At 42.1% G+C, this 23,808-nt stretch overlaps 1 protein-coding gene across 8 annotated transcripts in view; it reads right to left on the reverse strand.

Moving 5' to 3' along the window:
- The window catches only part of ST3GAL4 (ST3 beta-galactoside alpha-2,3-sialyltransferase 4), a 722,373-nt gene that overhangs the window by 37,765 nt on the left and 660,800 nt on the right, over positions 1–23,808 (reverse strand). For all 8 annotated transcript variants that reach the window (XM_053691566.1, XM_053691565.1, XM_053691562.1 and 5 more), the window contains one exon: positions 9,514–9,577. In XM_053691566.1, the coding sequence (XP_053547541.1) occupies positions 9,514–9,577 (64 nt within the window). The remainder of the gene's footprint in view (positions 1–9,513; positions 9,578–23,808) is intronic.

The following is a 23,808-nucleotide window of genomic DNA, read 5'->3' on the forward strand; positions in this document are numbered from 1 at the left end:
TTAATCTATATAAGCAACATTACTTTGCCATTCTTATCTCTACTATTTCTTCAAACCCAAAACATCTGTTCTCCACGTTCAATACTCTTCTCCGCCCACCCCCACCTCCTACTACAACTTCTCTCTCAGTTCAAGATGTTGCCCGCTACTTCAATAACAAAATAGACTCCATTAGAAATGAAATCAGCTCTCAACATACTACCGATCTTAAACCCCATCAAAACCTCACTATCATCCAAAACCCACTTAGCCATAAATGTATCTCTTTTGCCCCTGTTACAGAGGAAGAAGTTTCTGTTATCCTCTGTAAGTTTCTATACTATCCTCTCACCTCAATACCTGTCCCCTCGACCCCATCCCCTCACAGCTACTCCCCTCCCTCTCTTCTACCCTTATCCCTATACTCACAAATATCTTCAACCTCTCCCTCAGCAGTGGTATATTTACCTCATCTCTTAAACACGCACTGGTCACACCTATCCTCAAAAAACCTATCGACCCAACCTCCCCATTCAACTACCGCCCTATTTCCCTACTCCCTCTTTCCTCAAAACTTCTCGAAAAACTAGTATATGCATGTCTATTCCATTTCCTTACACTAAACTCCCTCCTTGACCCACTGCAATCTGGATATCACCCCCACCACTCCACAGAGACAGCAATTGTTAAGGTTACCAACGACCTACTTAGAGCAAATTCCAAAGGCCACTTTTCTCTGCTTATCCTCCTTGATCTGTCTGCAGCCTTTGATACTGTTGACCACCCTCTTTTGCTCCAAACCCTCCAATCCTTTGCATTTGTGACACAGCTCTCTTGTGGTTCTCTTCCTATCTGTCTAACCGTACCTTTAGTATTGCCTTCTTTGGGGCATCCTCTGCCCCGTTACCACTTTCTGTTGGGGTACCGCAAGGCTCTGTCCTTGGTCCCCCTTCTCTTCTCAATCTACACATCATCTTTAGGTTCCTTAATAAAGTCCCATAGGTTTCAATACCATTTGTATGCCGATGACACCCAAATCTACCTCTCTGCACCAGACCTATCTTCTTCCTACCAAACCTGTGTCACCAACTGTCTTTCTCATATCTCATCTTGGATGTCCTCTCACTACCTTAAGCTAAATCTCTCCAAAACTGAGCTTCTTATTTTCCCCCCTTCTTCAAAAATCTCCACCCCCAACTTCTCTATAACTGTTGATAGCTCCATCATTGCCCCTACCCCACATGCTTGATGTCTTGGGGTCACACTTAACTCAGATCTTTCTTTCACTCCTCCCATTCAGTCCCTGGCTAAAGCCTGCCACTTCAACCTTAAAAACATTGCTAAAATTAGACATTTCTAAGATTCTAATACACTCTCTAATCCTTTCCCGCCTAGATTACTGCAACTCCTTCCTCTCTGGTCTCCCTAGCTGCCGCCTAGCTCCTTTACAATCCATAATGAATGTCTCTGTCAGGCTCATCTTCCTTACACGTCGCTCTTCATCTGCTGCACCTCTCTGGCTTCCTCTTGCCTCCAAGCTTAAACACAAAATTCTCACTCTGACATACAAAGCCCTCAACTGCACTGCTCCCCCCTATATCTCAGACCTTGTCTCCAGATACTCTCCCTCCCGTCCCCTTCACTCTGCTCACAATCTCCTCTCCTCCTCTCTTGTTACCTCCTCACACTCGCGTTTACAGGACTTCTCCAGACTGGCTCCCATCTTGTGGAACTCTCTGCCTCGCTCCACAAGACACTCCCCTAGTTTTGAAAGCTTCAAGTGCTCCCTAAACACTTTACTGTTCAGGGATGCATAAAACCTATACTAATCTTCCTATCTCCACTCCTATCCCCTTAAACCTCTTAGCATGTAAGCCTAGGATCCTAGCTGTTTGTAGATCACCCGCATAAGAGCCGATTCTAACTGTGCAACTCTTGGCAGGGACCTCTACCCATTTGACCCCCTATAAATGTTACCTTGTATACCGCCTATGTTTATAGCACTGCGGAATCTGTTGGTCGCTCTACAAATACCGGATGATAATAATAATAATGGATGCTCCATATGCTGTGTGCATAGAACAAGCTATAACTCTAACAGTAATAGCTTTTACTAGCATCACTTTTGTTCATACATTTGTTAAAATTCTTGTAATCAAAACAGAAATGCATTGACAAATAGAATGTCTATTTAAAGGGACAGTATTGCCTTAGTGTGTTTCCAGTTCCCAACTGCAGAGTATAAAATGTATAGGAAAGTGTTAATTTGGGTTTATTTTTGTATATGAAATAGCTGTTTTAGCTTCCTAAAACCAAAACCCCATTCAATGGGTTGAAGCAGCAAGAAGAGCAAATAGTTATCTCTCTCTCTATATATATATATATACAAAAGTATCCTTGGGAGTGTGATTACTTCTGCTGATTCTTGTTTACAAACCCTTTCTAAGGTAGCACTGAACTTTTTAGTATAGGTGGGGAAACAAAAGGCAAACATAGCCATTTTAAGTAGCAATATAAAAGATATTTTGCGTTTTCACTATAGCGAAAACCAGGGGCGTATTAAGGCATAGGCCAACGAGGCCAGTGCCTAGGGCGGCAGATTTTGAGGGGCGGCATTTGCCGTGGCTGCACTGAAGTGAATAATGCGGCTGAAAAAAAAAACTTGAAAGTGCCGCTTCATACACTCTCAGACTCAGCCAATTGCATGTATTTGTTTTGGGGGTTTTTAACACTGGCGCACGCATGCACATTTTTGGCGGCAACAGCCTGGGGTTAGGAGAACAAGAAGGCATCCAGTCAGTGGCGACAGAGACAGCCGGAGACTCATGTGGAAGAGCCGGTTTCACTTTACTCAGGTATGGGCAGGCTGAGTCTGACTCATGACAAGTAGGTACCGTAGGAATGATCTCATTAGCGTGCACTGTGCAGCAGCTAACACTTAATGCCTCCTCTGCTAGCGACATTAACATTTTATTGCCTAATCATTAGGCAATAAAATATTAATGTTACTAGCAGAGGAGGCATTAAGTGTTAGCTGCCGCACAGTGCACACTAATGAGAGCGGGCTAGTAGGCTAGGGCTGAAGCGAGGACAGGAGAGTTACTGTCTGTGTAAGTGTAGACAGTCAGTGCCGCCTAAACTCGTTAGCAGTAATTGACTTGTGTAATACCTATGTCAGCCTGTCACTGTTAATTAAAAGTGCGCACACCGGAGGCCTGATATGGGAAAAAAGGATTCCAGTGCTTTTATCGCTGTGTTAGCATAACAAAAGCTGTCATAAAACCAGAGAGAAAGTTACTAAGAAAGCAAGCTTTTCTAAGATGCCCTCTGGTGGTTAACTCTTTCATTGCCAAAGAAAAGATATACTTAGCTTTTTTAACTTTCTTTCCTTCTGCAAAATTAAAATACTGATATAAATGCACCTCAGTATAAATACAAAGAACCAATGAAATTCTGTACAGATCAATCGTGCTGGGTGGGCAACTAGGCTATACACCCCCCCAAGTTATGTTATATAATTCACAGTTATTTTATCCCTCTAATACTGCACTGTTAGTGAAATGTCTGTTAAACCAGCAGTCCCGCTTCCTAATCTGTCTAATAGCATAGCAGCCGTGCTCAGCTGACATTGCTTTCACTGACTGTCTGACAGCATCTGCAAACAGCCACGCAGATCAAGACAGTAGCAGTGAACAGCACGCTTCTGAAGACAGGGCATAGATCAGGTCACAGCCAGGAGAATATTCAGTGAATATGTGGTAAGAGGGGGATCAGGGATGTTATTGTTATAGCAAGGCTTGTTGTAAATAATATGTGCTCAGTCGGCTGCTGCAGGGCAGGTCATAAATACCCCCCACCCTCCTGCTCACAGCAGAAAACAGGCTTTTAACCTCTTTGCTCCCAGAGGTGATAGACTACTGCTGGAAATTTTATTTATGCTGTGTGTGTGTATATAAATATATATATTATATATAATATATTTATATATATATATATATATACACACACACATTATATAATGTGTGTGTGTGTGTGTGTGTATATATATATATATATATAGTGTATTTATGTATATATGTGTGTGTGTATATATATATATATATATATATATATATATATACACACATACATGCAAGTCCTGGGTGTAAAAATATTATGGCTGAAAAAAAGCCTAAAACCTAGGGGGGGGGGGGTAGGGGGGGCAGCAGAATTTTGAGGGCCTAGGGCAGCACAAAACCTAAATACACCTCTGGCGAAAACTCTGCTAAAATTAAATCGCTAGTCGGGTTGCACAAGTTGAAAGAAAATTTTTTTTGCTCTAGCGGTAACCCAACTAGCACTAAATGCCGAACTTAGAATATCGCATGCACGTTCGTGTATTCCCCCATAGAAGTCAATGGGGGAAAAAACCTAACACCCCACTCTCGCGCAAACACCATAAAAAATTATCCTTTGCGCTAACCCGCCATGAAACATTTAATATTTCAGATTCCAATGTTCTTTTCGTAACAGAATATGTTCTATTTATTCATAAATAAATATTTCTACATATAGCTGAAGGTTTTTTTTAACAAATATATATTTATACATACACACAGGTATAGATACTGTATATAAATAGTTATATATAGATCTGTATATATCTATTTATAAATACTTTAAACATATTCTGCTATGTGCAGAACACTGGGATGTGAAATATTTACAGCAAATACATAGTTAAGAATTTAAATTAATATGAATATTGCATATATATGCTTTTACATGTTCATCTACTTAACAGCAAAATATTCTAATGCGCTTATATATATATATTTATGTGTTTATATGTGTATATGTGTGTATATATGTGTATATATGTCTGTAAATACATATTAACACATATAAATACACATGTACACAAAAGTGACATGCACTCATAGGAGGCAGGCGAGGCACTGCCGCACTTGCCATTTGGAGCAACTTGAAATTAAAAATAAAATGTTATAAAAAAAAAAAAAAAATTAAATGTTTTCCAAAATGTTCTAATATTGCGCAATAGAGGCAGCAGGTTCTGCTTTCTCTCTATTGCGCAATATTTTGCATACATTTTTATCACTAGCCGCTCTGCTGCGCCACCCGGTGGTTTTTTGTAGCTGCAGCGCAGCTGAAAAACCTATTATAGAGGCCTCGTATTTTGCTGGGACTGGGAGCCTCAGCCAATCAACTCAGGCCATATATGATCTCCTGGTGATTGACAGCATCAGGAGAACGTACTGACCAGAGTTTTTTGACTCCCTGTTGCGCATGCGCAAAGCGAGGACCACTGTCTGGCGGGAACAACAGAGTGACAGAGACTGTGGCATAGTTGTCAGCAGCTAGGGCTGTACATGGATGTTAGTAAACATAAATATATATAATTTTTTCTCATTAAAATTCTGTTTTTATAGCCTTATTTTTATAATTTCTTAGGTGCTTTACTTCCCTTTTATTTTAACTATTAGATATAGAATTTCATAGTGGGCAGGGTTTTAGTACTTGGGCCACTGAATTGTACTTGCCCCCTGGTTCCAAAATTGCCAGTCATCCCCTGAATTTTTTTATGCATTAGTTGTATTAGGGAGTTTCTGGTTTTGACATGTGGAAGCCTTGTTTGTGTGCAAGTATTTCATCCTGCCTGGGTCAGAATTCAGTCTACACCAAAATCGCTATTATTTAAAACGAAAAATAATGCCTTTACAACCCATTCCCCAGCTTTGCACAATTAACATTGTTATATTAATATACTTTATAACCGTTTAATCTCTAAATTTCTGACTGTTTAAGCCACTACATACAGCCTCTTATCACATGCTTTTTATTAGTTTTTTCACAACAAGAGACTGCTAATTTATCTGTGTCATATAGATAACATTGTGCTCTCTCCCGTGGAGTTATGCAGGACACAATAAATAAATAGCCCTGAGATAAGGGGACTGTCTGCAGAGACTTAAATACAAGATATTAGATACAATTCTAATTGTCATTGTGTAACCTTCTAATTTAATCGTAAATTTAAGTTACCTCTATTAGGTTCATATATGCGCTTCTAAGGCGTATCATAACCACTGCCTCAATAGCCTCTGAGCTCACCGCACGTCACATATAGACATTAACTTCCTCTTTCCTCTCTTTGACCACCATCTACTAACTTTCTCTCTTACTCTACTTGCTACATCTTTGAAAGCCCCCAAAAAACTGCTACATTACAGGAATTTAAATGACTTGGATCTCTCAGACTTTTCCACTCAACTGAATCCTCTGTTCTCTGACATTTCAACCCTTTCCTGCCCAAACCTCATGGCTTTACAGTATAATTCGGCATTAAATCAACACTTGACAATGTTTCACCCTCCACTGTTCGCCGTACATCAATCACTTGACGGCAACCGTGGCCCACCAAACAGACCAGATATCTTCAGTGATGTTCACGGGCTGCTGAACGGCAGTGGAGGAAATCACGCACCTGTGCTGATTTCCGGCATTATAAATTCATCCTTAAATACTACAACTCTGCGCTCAGCCTGGTCAAACAAGTATATTTTTCCTCCCTTGTGTCATCTCACGCATCCAACCCCAGAAAGCTGTTCTAAACCTTTAACTCCCTTCTATGTCCGCCTGCACTCTGCCCACTACCAACCTCACTGCTCAGATTATTGCTGATCACTTCAAAAACAAAATTGACACAATTAGAAAAGCTATCTGCACCTCACACCCCTCAAACTCAGCAATCCTATCCATGCCTTCCATTAACAAAACTCTATGCTACTTCCCTCCTGTAACAGAGGAATAAGTCTCTGTACTCCTATCTTTGGCGCATCTCACAACCTGCCCACTTGACCCTATTCCTTCGCAAGTTCTTCCCTCTCTCTCTGCTTCACTAACCCCTACCCTAACTCATTTCTTTAACCAATCTCTCACCGCTGGCACATTTCCTGATACATTCAAGTATGCGTCAATAATACCAATCCTTAAAAAAAAGCCTTCGCTTGAACTCCTCCACCCTTTCTAATTATCGACCGGTCTCATTATTTCCCTTTGCTTCAAAATTATTGCAACGACTAGTCTATAATCGGCTAACTCAATTTCTCACAACTAACTCCTTACTTGATCCACTACAATCTGGTTTCCACGCTAAACACTCAACAGAAACCGCTCTTATTAAAGTAACACAAATGACCTGTTATCAGCTAAAGCAAAAGACCACTACTCCTTACTAATTCTTCTTGAGCTGTCCGCTGCTTTTGACACAGTTGACCATACTCTCCTCCTAAAAATACTACATTAATTTGTCATCCGAGACACAGCCCTCTCCTGGTTTGCCTAATATCTCTCAAACCACTCGTTTTCAGTTTCCTTTAACATCATATCTTGTGATCCTATGCCTCTCTCAGCTGGAGTAACGCAAGGCTCTGTCTTGGGTCCCTTGCTTTTCTCTCTCTATAAATTCTCCCTTGGAAAACTTCTAGCAGCATTTGGATTCCAGTACCACTTATGTGCTGATGATACCCAAATCTATTTTTCCTCTCCTGATATCTCTTGCTCTTTACTCAACCAGATTTCAAACTGTGCCTCTGCCATTTCCTCTTGGATGTCTTCAATCTACCTCCAACTCAATCTGTCTAAAACTGAGCTACTTGTTATTCCCCCCCACTTCAAGACATCCAACACCTGACATTTCTCTAAAGGTTGGAGACTCTATTCTCAACACCTCACCCCAGGTCCACTGTTTTGGGGTAACACTTGACTCAGAACTCACATTCAACCCACATATTCAATCGCTTACCAAATCCTGCCGTTCACACCTACGCAACATTTCCAGAATGTGTCCCTTCCTTACTAAAAAAACTACAAAAATACTAATTAATTCCCTCATTTTGTCCCGCATTGATTATTGCAATCTACTTCTAAATGGCCTTCCAAAACACCGCCTCTCCTATTATGAATGCTCCTGCTAGACTCATCCACCTAAGTCGCCGATCTACATCAGCTGCTCCGCTCTGCCAGTCTCTACAATGGCTCCCCATACACTCCAGAATACAGTTTAAAGTATTAACCCTAACTTACAAAGCACTCAACAGTCTAACTCCCAACTATATTTCCTCTCTCATCATGAAATATTCCCCATCCCGTCCTCTTCGATCAACTTCTGACCTACGTCTCTCCACTCCTGTTATCTCTATGTCCCACTCCCGCCTCCAAGAATTTGCACGTGCTGCTCCTGTCCTCTGGAACTCTCTACCCCGTTCCATAAGACTGTCTCCTACCATGTATAGCGAGGCTTACCATCTCTCATCCTAACCAAACTAATACATGAACTGCCTGACTCACTGCTGCAAATACAACTGTAACAAGCTACCCCAACCTTATGTCTCTGCACCCTAAACCTATAGACTGTGCGCACTCCGGAGCAGGGCCCTCTTCCTCCTGTACTAGATTTGTTTAGTTTTGTTATGTTTTGTATTTTATCACAAATCCTTGTTATTGTGCCCAGCGCTATGGAATTAGGTGATGTTATACAAATGATAATAATAAAATAATAATAATAATAATAATAATAATAATATATACACACACACGTTTAGACATGTATATGTATCTCTATGTTAAAACCCTGCTTTGACAGCTTTTTTTTCTTCTTCTAACACCTGAAATATCATATCTTTGAGCCATTATAACTTTTGTTTGCAATATTTTTTTGCATTAATATTGTTATTAAACAGTGTTATTATAAGTGTAGGGTGTAATGTATTTTGGTTTGTTATGTGACACATTTTATTTTCGCAAAACAGAGCTCTGATATTGCGGTAATGATTGTAGCGTAAATTCAATTTCGCTCAACTTGTAATAGCAGCGCAATTTAAATGGAGAGCAAACAATCGCAACAACCCTTGCAAAATAATTTGCGAGCCTCTTGTAATCTAGCCCTAAATATGGGAATAATTTAAAGTACATTGTCCCTTTACTTTATAACCTTGGAATACAGTGCAATCTCAATCTTAGAATGTTATAGCACGGCAAGCTATTAAAGGGACAGTCTAGTCAAAATTTAACTTTTATGAATCAAGTAGGGCATGCAATTTTAAACAACTTTACAATTTAGTTTTATCATCAAATTTGCTTTATTCTCTTCGTATTTTTTGTTGAGAGATAAACCTAGGTTAATTTCAAAGCCCTTGAATGCCGCCTCTTATCTCAGTGCATTTTGACAGTTTTTCACAGCTAGACAGCGCTAGTCCATGTGTGCCATATAGATAAAATTGTGCTCACTCATGTGGAGTTATTTATGAGTCAACACTGATTGGCTAAAATGCAAGTCTGTCAAAAGAACTGAAATAAGGGGGAAGTCTGCAGAGGCTTAGTTACAAGGTAATCACAGACGTAAAAAATTAATTAATATAACAGTGCTGGTTATGCAAAAGTGGGGAATGGATTATAAATGGATTATCTATCTTTTTAAACAATAAACATTCTATAGTAGACCGTCCCTTTAATATGAGTTTACAGATTTCTTACCTTTCAATGTATTCTTGCATGTGGTAATGATTTGTAAGTGCCAAAAATTTCATCAGCAGTTCCTCTAAAAAGCGAGACATATAATTAGTATCAATTCTAAATGCACTGGGCTTGTTTTATTCAAATGAAACAAATTATTGACCTGGAATGTTCTCCTGAATTAGTGAATGACTGTGTTGATAGACATCTTCTTGAGCAACATGTTTATAATTACACTTTACAATAAGATAAACTATCCTAATTGTTTAACTTGTAATAAAGATACAAAAACAGCTCTTGGCTTCTGTACAGGAGATCATAATGATAACCGTATGGTAAAATTCCAACAGGATACGCTGCCGATCAGGGCATAAGGAGAAGCTAAAGGGACAGTCTAGACCCAATAAATACATTTTATTACTTATTGCTACGTACCAGGGAAGCATCCTGCAACTGGTCCCACATCTATAGGTTTGTAAGAATTACATGATACATTTAAATATTATTTTTTTTAAGGAGTCGGAAATGACCGCTCCGCCATCCTATTGCATGTATATTTTGGTATGTTAGGGTTCTCCAATCAGGATTGTCTCTTCTGTGTTTTCCTACTCACATACAATGATTTGTGCAGGTGAAATGTGAAATAGCTGAGAGAAAAATATTAATTGTGCACTGCTAAATGGTCATACAAGAAAACAGCTAACTGGACAAGAAGAAAGCTGTGGGCGGAGCTCGACGGCCATTTTAGGCTGCTAACAAACTATTATTTAAAAGTTGTATGTACTTCTTACCAGCTTATAGATGTGGAACCCATTGCAAGATGCTTGTCTGGTGTGTAACAATAAGTAATAGAGAGTACAAGTATTTTGTCTAGACTGTCCCTTTAATGTATTAGGGTTCTAAAGTGAGGGTAAACAATATATAACTTGCATAGGTTTTTATCATTTAGCATACTTTAACAAGCACAACCGCTATATATATTTCTTAAAATAATAAGTAATTTTCATCAAATTTATATATAAAGTACACTGACCGCTCCATCGTTTTAAAATCCTCCCTCCGCCCCCTTGTGCTCCAAGTCCTTCATCCTACCGATGTATAGAGCGGTCCCACCCTCTCTATACGTCATAGTTATTCCATGCTCCTGATAACTAACAATTAGTCTCTAAATAATTAGTCAACGAGACTGTTTACTTGATGAAGGCGAAGGAGAAACAAAAGTAGCGAGCAGTGAATCAGCACCAAATCTCTGATTCACTGTTTATGGTGACGTCATTGGGACTCCCCTTTGAAGTGAATGCGCATGCGCTACTGTATCAAGACTTGGACTGAGAAAGCCCAAGAGGCAGAGTGGATCCAAATGTATCGGCAACAAAAGCATGCGTAAAAGAGTGCTCCTATTCACTTATGCCTGCCAGCTGGATACACATATGATTGGATAATATATAAAAACTTCATTAAAAAAATCATAATGAATAAAGGAAGTCTTTGGCATTTGACTGACAGCGTTATAAACTGGGGAAATATACAGACTTGCAGGTACTATTGAAGATTTGCAAAAATGCTATCAAACCAATATAAATATTTAATAAAGGGACAGTTCCCCCAAAATAATTCTCCAATTTAAATTGTTCCCAATTATCCATTTTGTCTGCTGGAGTGTATTAAATTGTTTACAAGTAGCTCCTTTACCCCTATTTTGGTATTTGAAATAGTCGATTTAGCTTGTGGTATCCCAGCCTATACTGAAAGTTTTGATACTGGAGTCTCAGTTATTGAATAGCCTAAGTTAACACAGTTAGCAGAATAAATTACACTCTCAGTGGGGTGCAGGGTAGTTAAGTAATAAAATGATAATTTTCCATTATTCTCTCTAAGTATTGAGCTTTGGTTTTCCAGACAAATATGAGCTAAGGAAGCAAGTGTGTGTACACAAAGTGATAGCATAATGAGATCTGATATTACCTAAAGTTCAACCCATTGTAATAGGCTGTGGTTTAAAAGCACAAAAGCAGCTATTTCATATACACAAATAACCATGGAAATACAATTTCTCATACATGTTATACTCTGCAGCTGGTATAACAACTCACTGAAAATACATTAATATAAAAACTATTTTAGAGTGTACTGTCCCTTTAACAGATTTCACAGAGTGTACAGTCTGAATTTACCATCACTTTAATACACGTGGTGATTTTGTCCCAAAAGGGATCTAAATGGAATGATGCAAATTAGAAAACAGCATAAATGGCAGAACATAAAAGAAGGGGAATAAATATCAGAATATTGGCTCTGCATAAAATCCAATTGTTGTTCCCTATTTGGGACTGGGTAGCTTTTGATTGGATGAAGTGCCCAAAGAAACAGAATTTATGTTTACCTGATAAATTTCTTTCTCCTACGGTGTGTCCGGTCCACGGCTTCATCCTTACTTGTGGAAATATTCTCTTCCCTAACAGGAAATGGCAAAGAGAGCACAGCAAAAGCTGCCCATATAGCTCCCCCTCTGGCTCCGCCCCCCCCCCCAGACATTCGACCGACGGTTAGGAGAAAAAGGAGAAACTATAGGGTGCCGTGGTGACTGTAGTGTACAGAAACAAAAAATTTTAAACCTGACTAAAAGCCGTGGACCGGACACACCGTAGGAGAAAGAAATTTATAAGGTAAACATAAATTCTGTTTTCTCCTACATTGGTGTGTCCGGTCCACGGCTTCATCCTTACTTGTGGGAACCAATACCAAAGCTTTAGGACACGGATGAAGGGAGGGATTACCTAAACGGAAGGTACCACGGCTTGCAAAACCTTTCTCCCAAAAACAGCCCCCGAAGAAGCATAAATATCGAATTTGTAAAATTTGGCAAAAGTATGCAGAGAAGACCAAGTCGCTGCCTTACAGATCTGATCGACAGAAGCCTTGTTCTTGAAGGCCCATGTGGAAGCCACAGCTCTAGTAGAGTGAGCTGTAATTCGTTCAGGAGGCTGCCGTCCGGCAGTCTCATAAGCCAATCGGATGATGCTTTTCAGCCAAAAAGAAAGAGAGGTAGCAGTAGCTTTCTGCCCTCTCCTCTTACCAGAATAAACGACAAACAAAGATGATGTTTGTCTGAAATCCTTTGTTGCTTCTAAATAGAATTTTAAAGCACGGACCACATCTAGGTTGTGTAACAAACGTTCCTTCTTTGAAACTGGATTCGGACATAGAGAAGGAACAACTATTTCCTGGTTAATATTCCTGTTGGAAACTACTTTTGGAAGAAAACCAGGTTTGGTACGTAAAACTACTTTATCTGCATGAAATACCAGATAGGAAGAAGTACACTGCAACGCAGATAATTCAGAAACTCTTCTAGCAGAAGAAATAGCAACTAAAAACAGAACTTTCCAAGATAGTAACTTAATATCTATGGAATGCAAAGGTTCAAACGGAACCCCTTGAAGAACTGAAAGAACTAGGTTTAGACTCCATGGAGGAGTCATAGGTCTGTAAACAGGCTTGATTCTGACTAACGCCTGTACAAACGCTTGTACATCTGGCACGGCTGCCAGACGTTTGTGCAACAAGACAGACAGAGCAGATATCTGTCCCTTTAGAGAACTAGCTGACAAACCTTTCTCCAAACCCTCTTGGAGAAAGGAAAGAATCCTAGGAATTTTGATTTTACTCCAAGAAAAACCCTTGGATTCGCACCAACGGATATATTTGTGCCATATCTCATGGTAAATTTTCCTAGTCACAGGCTTTCTGGCTTGAACCAGAGTATCTATAACTGAATCTGAAAACCCACGCTTAGATAGAATCAAGCGTTCAATTTCCAAGCAGTCAGTTGCAGAGAGACTAGATTTGGATGTTCGAATGGACCTTGTACTAGAAGATCCTGTCTCAAAGGTAGCGTCCATGGTGGAGCCGATGACATATTCACCAGGTCTGCATACCAAGTCCTGCTTGGCCACGCAGGAGCTATTAGGATCACTGAGGCCTTCTCCTGTTTGATCCTGGCTACCAGCCTGGGAAGGAGAAGGAACGGTGGAAACACATAAGCTGGATTGAACGACCAAGGCGCCACTAATGCATCCACTAGTGTCGTCCTGGGATCCCTGGATCTGGACCCGTATCAAGGAACTTTGAAGTTCTGACGAGACGCCATCAGATCCATATCCGGAGTGCCCCATAGTTGAGTTAACTGGGCAAAGACCTCCGGGTGGAGTTCCCACTCCCCCGGATGGAAAGTCTGACGACTCAAATAATCCGCCTCCCAGTTGTCTACTCCAGGGATGTGGATTGCAGATAGGTGGCAGGAGTGATCCTCCGCTCATTTGATGATCTTGGATACCTCTGTCATCGCCAAGGAACTCTTTGTTCCCCCCTGATGATTGATGTACGCTACAGTCGTCATGTTGTCCGACTGAAATCTTATGAATCTGGCCTTTGCTAGGTGAGGCCAGGCCAGGAGCGCATTGAATATCGCTCTCAGTTCCAAAATGTTTATCGGGAGAAGGGACTCTTCCCGAGACCATAGACCCTGAGCTTTCAGGGAGTCCCAGACCGCGCCCCAGCCTAAGAGACTGGCGTCGGTCGTGACGATGACCCACTCTGGTCTGCGGAAACTTATTCCCTGAGACAGGTGATCCTGAGTCAACCACCAGCGGAGTGAGTCTCTGGTTACCTGGTCTACTTGAATCTGGGGAGACAAGTCTGCATAATCCCCATTCCACTGTTTGAGCATGCACAGTTGCAATGGTCTTAGATGAATTAGAGCAAAAGGAACCACGTCCATTGCTACAACCATTAGTCCTATTACCTCCATGCACTGAGCTATGGAAGGCTGAGGAATAGCTTGAAGAACTTGACAAGCGTTTAGAAGCTTTAATTTTCTGACCTCTGTCAGAAAAATCTTCATTTCTACAGAATCTATTATTGTTCCCAGAAAGGGGACCCTTGTAGACGGGGACAGGGAACTCTTTTCTACGTTCACCTTCCACCCGTGAGACCTGAGAAAGGCTAATACAATGTCTGTATGAGCCCTTGATCTGGAAAGGGACGACGCTTGGATTAGGATGTCGTCTAAGTAAGGTGCCACCTCAATGCCCCTTGGTCTTAGAACCGCTAGTAGGGACCCTAGCACCTTTGTGAAAATTCTGGCAGCAGTGGCTAAACCGAACGGAAGAGCCACGAACTGGTAATGTTTGTCCAGAAAGGCAAACCTTAGGAACTGATGATGATCTTTGTGGATAGGAATATGTAGGTACACATCCTTTAAGTCCACGGTAGTCATGAATTGACCCTCCTGGATTCTTGGTAAAATCGTCCGAATGGTTTCCATTTTGAATGATGGAACTCTGAGGAATTTGTTTAGAATTTTTAAATCCAGAATTGGCCTGAAAGTTCCCTCTTTTTTGGGAACTAAAAACAGGTTTGAGTAAAACCCCAGACCTTGTTCCGCTGTTGGAACTGGGTGTATCACTCCCATCTTTAATAGGTCTCCTACGCAATGTAAGAATGCCTGTCTCTTTATCTGGTCTGAAGATAAGCGAGTCATGTGGAACCTTCCCCTTGGAGGAAGTTCCTTGAACTCTAGAAGATACCCCTGAGAGACTATTTCTAGTGCCCAGGGATCCGGAACATCTCTTGCCCAAGCCTGAGCAAAGAGAGAAAGTCTGCCCCCTACTAGATCCGGTCCCGGATCGAGGGCTACCCCTTCTTGCTGTCTTGGTAGCAGCAGCAGGCTTCTTGGCCTGTTTACCCTTGTTCCAGCCTTGCATTGGTTTCCATGCTGGTTTAGGCTGGGAAGCGTTACCCTCTTGTCTAGAGGCTGCAGAGTTAGGAGACGGTCCGTTCCTGAAATTGCGAAAGGAACGAAAATTAGATTTGTTCTTAGCCTTGAAAGGCCTATCCTGTGGGAGGGCATGGCCCTTTCCCCCAGTGATGTCTGAAATAATCTCCTTCAATTCTGGCCCAAAAAGGGTCTTACCTTTGAAAGGGATATTAAGCAGTTTTGTCTTGGACGACACATCCGCCGACCAAGATTTTAGCCAAAGCGCTCTGCGCACCACTATTGCAAAACCTGAATTTTTCGCCGCTAATTTAGCCAATTGAAAAGCGGCATCTAAAATAAAGGAATTAGCCAACTTTAGTGCGTGAATTCTGTCCATGACTTCCTCATATGGAGTCTCCTTATGGAGCGAATTTTCTAGTTCTTCGAACCAAAAAGACGCCGCCGTGGTGACAGGAATAATGCACGAAATTGGTTGGAGAAGGAAACCTTGCTGAACAAATATCTTTTTAAGCAATCCTTCCAATTTTTTATCCATAGGATCTTTGAAAGCACAACTGTCCTCAATGGGAATAGTTGTGCGCTTGGCCAACGTAGAAACTGCCCCCTCAACCTTAGGGACTGTTTGCCATGCGTCCCTTCTGGGGTCGACAATGGGGAACATTTTCTTAAATATAGGAGGTGGGACAAAAAGGTATACCTGGCTTCTCCCACTCCCCTTGGTCACTATGTCCGCCACCCTCTTGGGTATCGGAAAGGCATCAGCATGCACAGGGACCTCTAAGAATTTGTCCATTTTGCACAATTTCTCTGGAATCACCAAAGAGTCACAATCATCAAGAGTAGTTAGCACCTCCTTAAGCAGGGCGCGGAGATGTTCTAACTTAAATTTAAATGCCACAATATCAAATTCTGCCTGCTGAGAAACTTTTCCTGAATCAGAAATTTCTCCCTCACTTTCAATTCAGACTGGTGTGAGGGTATAACAGATAAATTATCGTCAGCGCCCACTTGCTCATCCTCTGTATTTAAAACTGAGCAATCACGCTTTCTGGGAAATGCTGGCAGTTTGGATAAAAGATTTGCTATAGAATTATCCATTACTGCAGTTAATTGCTGCATAGTAACAAGCATTGGCGCACTAGATGTACTAGGTATCGCCTGCGCGGGCATAACTGGTGTTGACACAGAAGGAGAGGATGATGAGCTATCCCCACTACCTTCATTTGAAGAATCATCTTGGGCAACCTTATTAAATGTGACAGTACTGTCCTTACTTTGTTTGGACGCCATGGCACAATTTGAACATACATTTAAAGGGGGAACCACCTTGGCCTCCATACACACAGAACATATGTTATCTGAAGGTATAGACATGTTAGACAGACTTTGGCAGGCTATTAATGCAATAAAACCGTTTTTAAACAAAACCGTTACTGTCTCTTTAAATAATAAACAGAGCACACTTTATTTCTGAATGTTTTAAAAACTATGAAGGAAATATCCGATCTTTACAAAATTTGCACCCTAGTGTCTTAATGCTTTGAAAGTATTGCACACCAAATTTCAAGTCTCTAACCCCTTAAATGAGCAAACCGGAGCTAATTGTTCAATTTACCAGTTTAAACCCACTACAGTCCCTGCCACAGCCTTTGCTGAAGCTTTTACCTTCCTTGGGAGTTAATCACCACAGAAATAAGCCTTCTTGAATTCGTTTTTGTGGCCACAGGACCCTCTCACATGAAGCTGCATGCACTGCCTCTAGAAGTAACTGCGCAACTGAGGCGCGAAAATGAGGCCTCCTCCCTCTGCATACCAGAGTGAAGGGGCCTTCCTGACTAGATTAGGTGTCTAAACAACAGCCAGGCGTAATAAAATCGTTCCCAAAAGTGTTTCAAAGTCACAAAACACTCCAAAAGTCATATAAATATTATATAAATCAATCGATTTAGCCCACAATAGTGTCAACCAGTATAGAGCCCATTTATAAGCCTTCATTCTGTTATGAATCTAAGAAAATGGCTTACCGATCCCATAAGGGAAAATGACAGTCTTCTAGCATTACTATGTCTTGTTAGAAAAGAGACTAGTCATACCTGGAGCAGAAAAGTCTGCAAACTGTTCCCCCCAACTGAAGTTCTCTGGTTTCAACAGTCCTGCGTGGGAACAGCAATGGATTTTAGTTACTGTTGCTAAAATCATACTCCTCTTTTAACAGAACTCTTCATCACTTTCTGTTGTAGAGTAAATAGTACAAACCGTCACTATTTTAAAATAACAAACTCTTGATAGAAGAAATAAAACTACAACTAACACCACATACTCTTTACCATCCCCGTGGAGATGCTACTTGTTCAGAGCGGCAAAGAGAATGACTGGGGGGCGGAGCCAGAGGGGGAGCTATATGAGCAGCTTTTGCTGTGCTCTTTTTGCCATTTCCTGTTAGGGAAGAGAATATTCCCACAAGTAAGGATGAAGCCGTGGACCAGACGCACCAATGTAGGAGAAATATACATTATATGGCAATAATAGGTACTGCCCTTGGTAATATGCCTGCTGTGGCATTCTGTATCTCTGCCCTTGGTAATATGCCTGCTGTGGCATTCTGTACCACTGCCCTTGGTAATATGCCTGCTGTGGCATTCTGTACCACTGCCCTTGGTAATATGCTTGCTGTGGCATTCTGTACCACTGCCCTTGGTAATATGCCTGCTGTGGGATTCTGTACCACTGCCCTTGGTAATATGCCTGCTGTGGCATTCTGTACCACTGCCCTTGGTAATATGCCTGCTGTGGCATTCTGTACCATTGCCCTTGGTAATATTCCTGCTGTGGCATTCTGTACCACTGCCCTTGGTAATATTCCTGCTGTGGCATTCTGTACCACTGCCCTTGGTAATATTCCTGCTGTGGCATTCTGTGGCACTGCCCTTGGTAATATGCCTGCTGTGGCATTCTGTGGCACTGCCCTTGGTAATATGCCTACTGTGGCATTCTGTACCACTGCCCTTGGTAATATGCCTGCTGTGGCATTCTGTATCTCTGCCCTTGGTAATAAGCCTGCTTTGGCATTCTGTACCACTGCCCTTGGTAATATGCCTGCTGTGGCATTCTGTACCACTGCCCTTGGTAATATGCCTGCTGTGGCATTCTGTGGCACTGCCCTTGTTAATAAGCCTACTGTGGCATTCTGTACCACTGCCCTTGGTAATATGCCTGCTGTGGCATTCTGTGGCACTGCCCTTGGTAATCTGCCTGCTGTGGCATTCTGTACCACTGCCATAGGTAATATGCCTGCTGTGGCATTCTGTACCACTGCCCTTGGTAATATGCCTGCTGTGGCATTCTGTACCACTGCCCTTGGTAATATGCCTGCTGTGGCATTCTGTACCACTGCCCTTGGTAATATGCCTGCTGTGGCATTCTGTACCACTGCCCTTGGTAATATGCCTGCTGTGGCATTCTGTATCTCTGCCCTTGGTAATATGCCTGCTGTGGCATTCTGTACCACTGCCCTTGGTAATATGACTGTTGTGGCATTCTGTACCACTGCCCTTGGTAATATGCCTGCTGTGGATTTCTGTACCACTGCCCTTGGTAATATGCCTACTGTGGCATTCTGTACCACCGCCCTTGGTAATCTGCCTGCTGTGGCATTCTGTACCACTGCCCTTAGTAATATGCCTGCTGTGGCATTCTGTACCACTGTCTGCTGTGGCATTCTGTACCACTGCCTGCTGTGGCATTCTGTACCACTGCCCTTGGTAATATGCCTGCTGTGGCATTCTGTATCTCTGCCCTTGGTAATATGCCTGCTGTGGCATTCTGTATCTCTGCCCTTGGTAATATGCCTGCTGTGGCATTCTGTACCACTGCCCTTGGTAATATGCCTGCTGTGGCATTCTGTACCACTGCCCTTGGTAATATGCCTGCTGTGGCATTCTGTACCACTGCCCTTAGTAATATGCCTGCTGTGGCATTCTGTACCACTGTCTGCTGTGGCATTCTGTACCACTGCCCTTGGAAATATGCCTGCTGTGGCATTCTGTACCACTGCCTTTGGTAATCTGCCTGCTGTGGCATTCTGTACCACTGCCCTTGGTAATAAGCCTGCTGTGGCATTCTGTACCACTGCCTGCTGTGGCATTCTGTACCACTGCCTGCTGTGGCATTCTGTACCACTGTCTGCTGTGGCATTCTGTACCACTGCCTGCTGTGGCATTCTGTACCACTGCCCTTGGTAATATGCCTGCTGTGGCATTCTGTATATCTGCCCTTGGTAATATGCCTGCTGTGGCATTCTGTATCTCTGCCCTTGGTAATATGCCTGCTGTGGCATTCTGTACCACTGCCCTTGGTAATATGCCTGCTGTGGCATTCTGTACCACTGCCCTTGGTAATATGCCTGCTGTGGCATTCTGTACCACTGCCCTTAGTAATATGCCTGCTGTGGCATTCTGTACCACTGTCTGCTGTGGCATTCTGTACCACTGCCCTTGGTAATATGCCTGCTGTGGCATTCTGTACCACTGCCTTTGGTAATCTGCCTGCTGTGGCATTCTGTACCACTGCCCTTGGTAATAAGCCTGCTGTGGCATTCTGTACCACTGCCTGCTGTGGCATTCTGTACCACTGCCCTTGGTAATCTGCCTGCTGTGGCATTCTGTACCACTGCCCTTGGTAATCTGCCTGCTGTGGCATTCTGTACCACTGCCCTTGGTAATCTGCCTGCTGTGGCATTCTGTACCACTGCCCTTGGTAATATGCCTGCTGTGGCATTCTGTACCACTGCCCTTGGTAATATGCCTGCTGTGGCATTCTGTACCACTGCCCTTGGTAATATGACTGCTGTGGCATTCTGTACCACTGCCCTTGGTAATATGCCTGCTGCGGCATTCTGTACCACTGCCCTTAGTAATATGCCTGCTGTGGCTTTCTGTACCACTGCCCTTGGTAATATGCCTGCTGTGGCATTCTGTACCACTGCCCTTTGTAATATGCCTGCTGTGGCATTCTGTACCACTGCCCTTAGTAATATGCCTGCTGTGGCTTTCTGTACCACTGCCCTTGGTAATATGCCTGCTGTGGCATTCTGAACCACTGCCCTTTTGTTATTCAGTGCAAACCAGTTACAAAAAAATATTTTCTGCTGTTACCAAATTTGCTTTGTTCTCATATTATTCTTTGTTGAAGAGCATACCTAGGTAGGTAGCATGCACGTGTCTGTAGCCTTACATGGTAGCGCACACTGCTGGCATCTAGTGCTCTTGCAAATGTATAACATTGTTAAAAGTATTCTTACAAAACTGCTGCCATATGCTGCCTACCAGTATCCCATGATATTCTTTTATAGAAGAGATGCCTAGGTAGGGGTCTGGAGAAATAGGTGCTGCCATCTAGTGCTCTTGCAAATGGATCACATTATTGAGAAACTGCTGCCATCTAGTGCGCTTACTAATGTATAACATTGTTATAAAACTGCTGCCATCTAGTGCTCCTGCCAATGTATAACATTGTTATAAACTGCTGCCATCTAGTGCTCCTGCTAATGTATAACATTGTTATAAACTGCTGCCATCTAGTGCTCTTGATAATGCACAACATTATTATAAAACTGCTGCCATCTAGTGCTCTTACTAATGTATAACATTATTATAAAACTGCTGCCATCTAGTGCTCCTGCTAATGTATAACATTGTTATAAAACTGCTGCCATCTAGTGCTCCTGCTAATGTATAGCATTGTTATAAAACTGCTGCCATCTAGTGCTCTAGCTAATGTATAACATTGTTATAAAACTGCTGCCATCTAGTGCTCTTGCTAATGTATAACATTATTATAAAACTGCTGCCTTCTAGTGCTCTTGCTAATGTATAACATTGTTATAAAACTGCTGCCATCTAGTGCTCTTGCTGATGTATAACATTGTTATAAAACTGCTGCCATCTAGTGCTCTTGCTAATGTATAACATTGTTATAAAACTGCTGCCATCTAGTGCTCATGCTGATGTATAACATTGTTATAAAACTGCTGCCATCTAGTGCTCTTGCGAATGTATAACATTGTTATAAAACTGCTGCCATCTAGTGCTCTTGCTAATGTATAACGCTGTTATAAAACTGCTGCCATCTAGTGCTCTTGCTAATGTATAACATTATTATAAAACTGCTGCCATCTAGTGCTCTTGCTAATGTATAACATTATTATAAAACTGCTGCCATCTAGTGCTCTTGCTAATGTATAACATTGTTATAAAACTGCTGCCATCTAGTGCTCTTGCAAATGGATCACATTATTGCAAAACTGCTGCCATATAGTGCTTGCTCCTGAGTATACAACCCTTGCTTTTCATCAAACTATACTAAAAGAAAAAAAAGTGATAATACAAGTAAATTAGAAAGTTGTTTAAAATTACATGAAATAAAATCTATTATGAAATAATAATTTTGAGTTTCATGTCCCTTTAAAGTATGTATAGAGAGCTCCTTTACCTTGTTTTTGTCATTTGAAAACAGAATTTATGCTTACCTGATAAATTACTTTCTCCAACGGTGTGTCCAGTCCACGGCGTCATCCATAACTTGTGGGAATATTCTCTTCCCCAACAGGAAATGGCAAAGAGCACAGCAAAAGCTGCCCATATAGTCCCTCCTAGGCTCCGCCCACCCCAGTCATTCGACCGACGGACAGGAGAAAAAAACAGGAGAAACCATAAGGTACCGTGGTGACTGTAGTTAAAGAAAGAAATTCATGAAACCTGATTAAAAAACCAGGGCGGGCCGTGGACCGGACACACGTTGGAGAAAGTAATTTATCAGGGAAGCATAAATTCTGTTTTCTCCAACATTGGTGTGTCCGGTCCACGGCGTCATCCATAACTTGTGGGAACCACGGCTTGCAAAACCTTTCTCCCAAAAATAGCCTCCGAAGAAGCAAAAGTATCAAATTTGTAGAATTTGGCAAAAGTGTGCAGGGAAGACCAAGTCGCTGCCTTACATATCTGATCAACAGAAGCCTCGTTCTTGAAGGCCCATGTGGAAGCCACAGCCCTAGTAGAGTGAGCTGTGATGCGCTCAGGAGGCTGCCGCCCGGCAGTCTCGTAAGCCAGTCGGATGATGCTTTTCAGCCAAAAGGAAAGAGAGGTAGCAGTAGCTTTTTGACCTCTCCTCTTGCCAAAATAAACGACAAACAGAGAAGACGTTTGTCTGAAATCCTTTGTTGCTTCTAAATAGAACTTTAAAGCACGAACTACATCTAAATTGTGTAACAAACGTTCATTCTTTGAAACTGGATTCGGACACAAAGAAGGCACAACAATTTCCTGGTTAATATTCTTGTTGGAAACAACCTTTGGAAGGAAACCAGGTTTAGTACGCAAAACAACCTTATCTGAATGGAACACCAGATAGGGCGGATTACACTGCAAAGCAGATAACTCAGAAACTCTTCTGGCAGAAGAAATAGCAACCAAAAACAGAACTTTCCAAGATAACATCTTGATATCTATGGAATGTAGAGGTTCAAACAGAACCCCTTGAAGAACTGAAAGAACTAAATTCAGACTCCAGGGAGGAGTCAAAGGTCTGTAAACAGGCTTGATCCTGACCAAAGCCTGAACAAAAGCTTGAACATCAGGCACAGCTGCCAGTCGTTTGTGTAACAAGACAGATAAAGCAGAAATCTGTCCCTTTAGAGAACTTGCTGATAATCCCTTATCCAAACCTTCTTGGAGATAGGAAAGGATCCTAGGAATTTTGATCTTACTCCATGAGAATCCCTTGGATTCACACCAACAGATATATCTTTTCCATATTTTATGGTAAATTTTTCTAGTTACCGGTTTTCTGGCTTGTACCAGAGTATCTATTACAGAATCCGAAAACCCACACTTAGATAAAATCAAGCGTTCAATTTCCAAGCCGTCAGCTGGAGGAAAACTAGATTTGGATGTTCGAATGGACCTTGTACTAGAAGATCCTGTCTCAAAGGTAGCTTCCATGGTGGAGCCGATGACATATTCACCAGGTCTGCATACCAAGTCCTGCGTGGCCACGCAGGAGCTATCAAGATCACCGATGCCCTCTCCTGCTTGATCCTGGCTACCAGCCTGGGAATGAGAGGAAACGGTGGAAACACATAAGCTAGGTTGAAGGTCCAAGGCGCTACTAATGCATCCACTAGAGTCGCCTTGGGATCCCTGGATCTGGACCCGTAGCAAGGAACCTTGAAGTTCTGACGAGACGCCATCAGATCCATGTCTGGAATGCCCCATAATTGAGTCAACTGGGCAAATATCTCCGGGTGGAGTTCCCACTCCCCCGGATGGAATGTCTGACGACTCAGATAATCCGCCTCCCAGTTTTCCACTCCTGGGATGTGGATCGCAGATAGGTGGCAGGAGTGATCCTCCGCTCATTTTATGATTTTGGTCACTTCTCTCATCGCCAGGGAACTCTTTGTTCCCCCCTGATGGTTGATGTAAGCAACAGTCGTCATGTTGTCTGATTGGAATCTTATGAATCTGGCCCTTGCTAGTTGA

The sequence above is a fragment of the Bombina bombina genome, chromosome 8, assembly GCF_027579735.1.
Source record: "Bombina bombina isolate aBomBom1 chromosome 8, aBomBom1.pri, whole genome shotgun sequence".
NCBI lineage: Eukaryota > Metazoa > Chordata > Amphibia > Anura > Bombinatoridae > Bombina > Bombina bombina.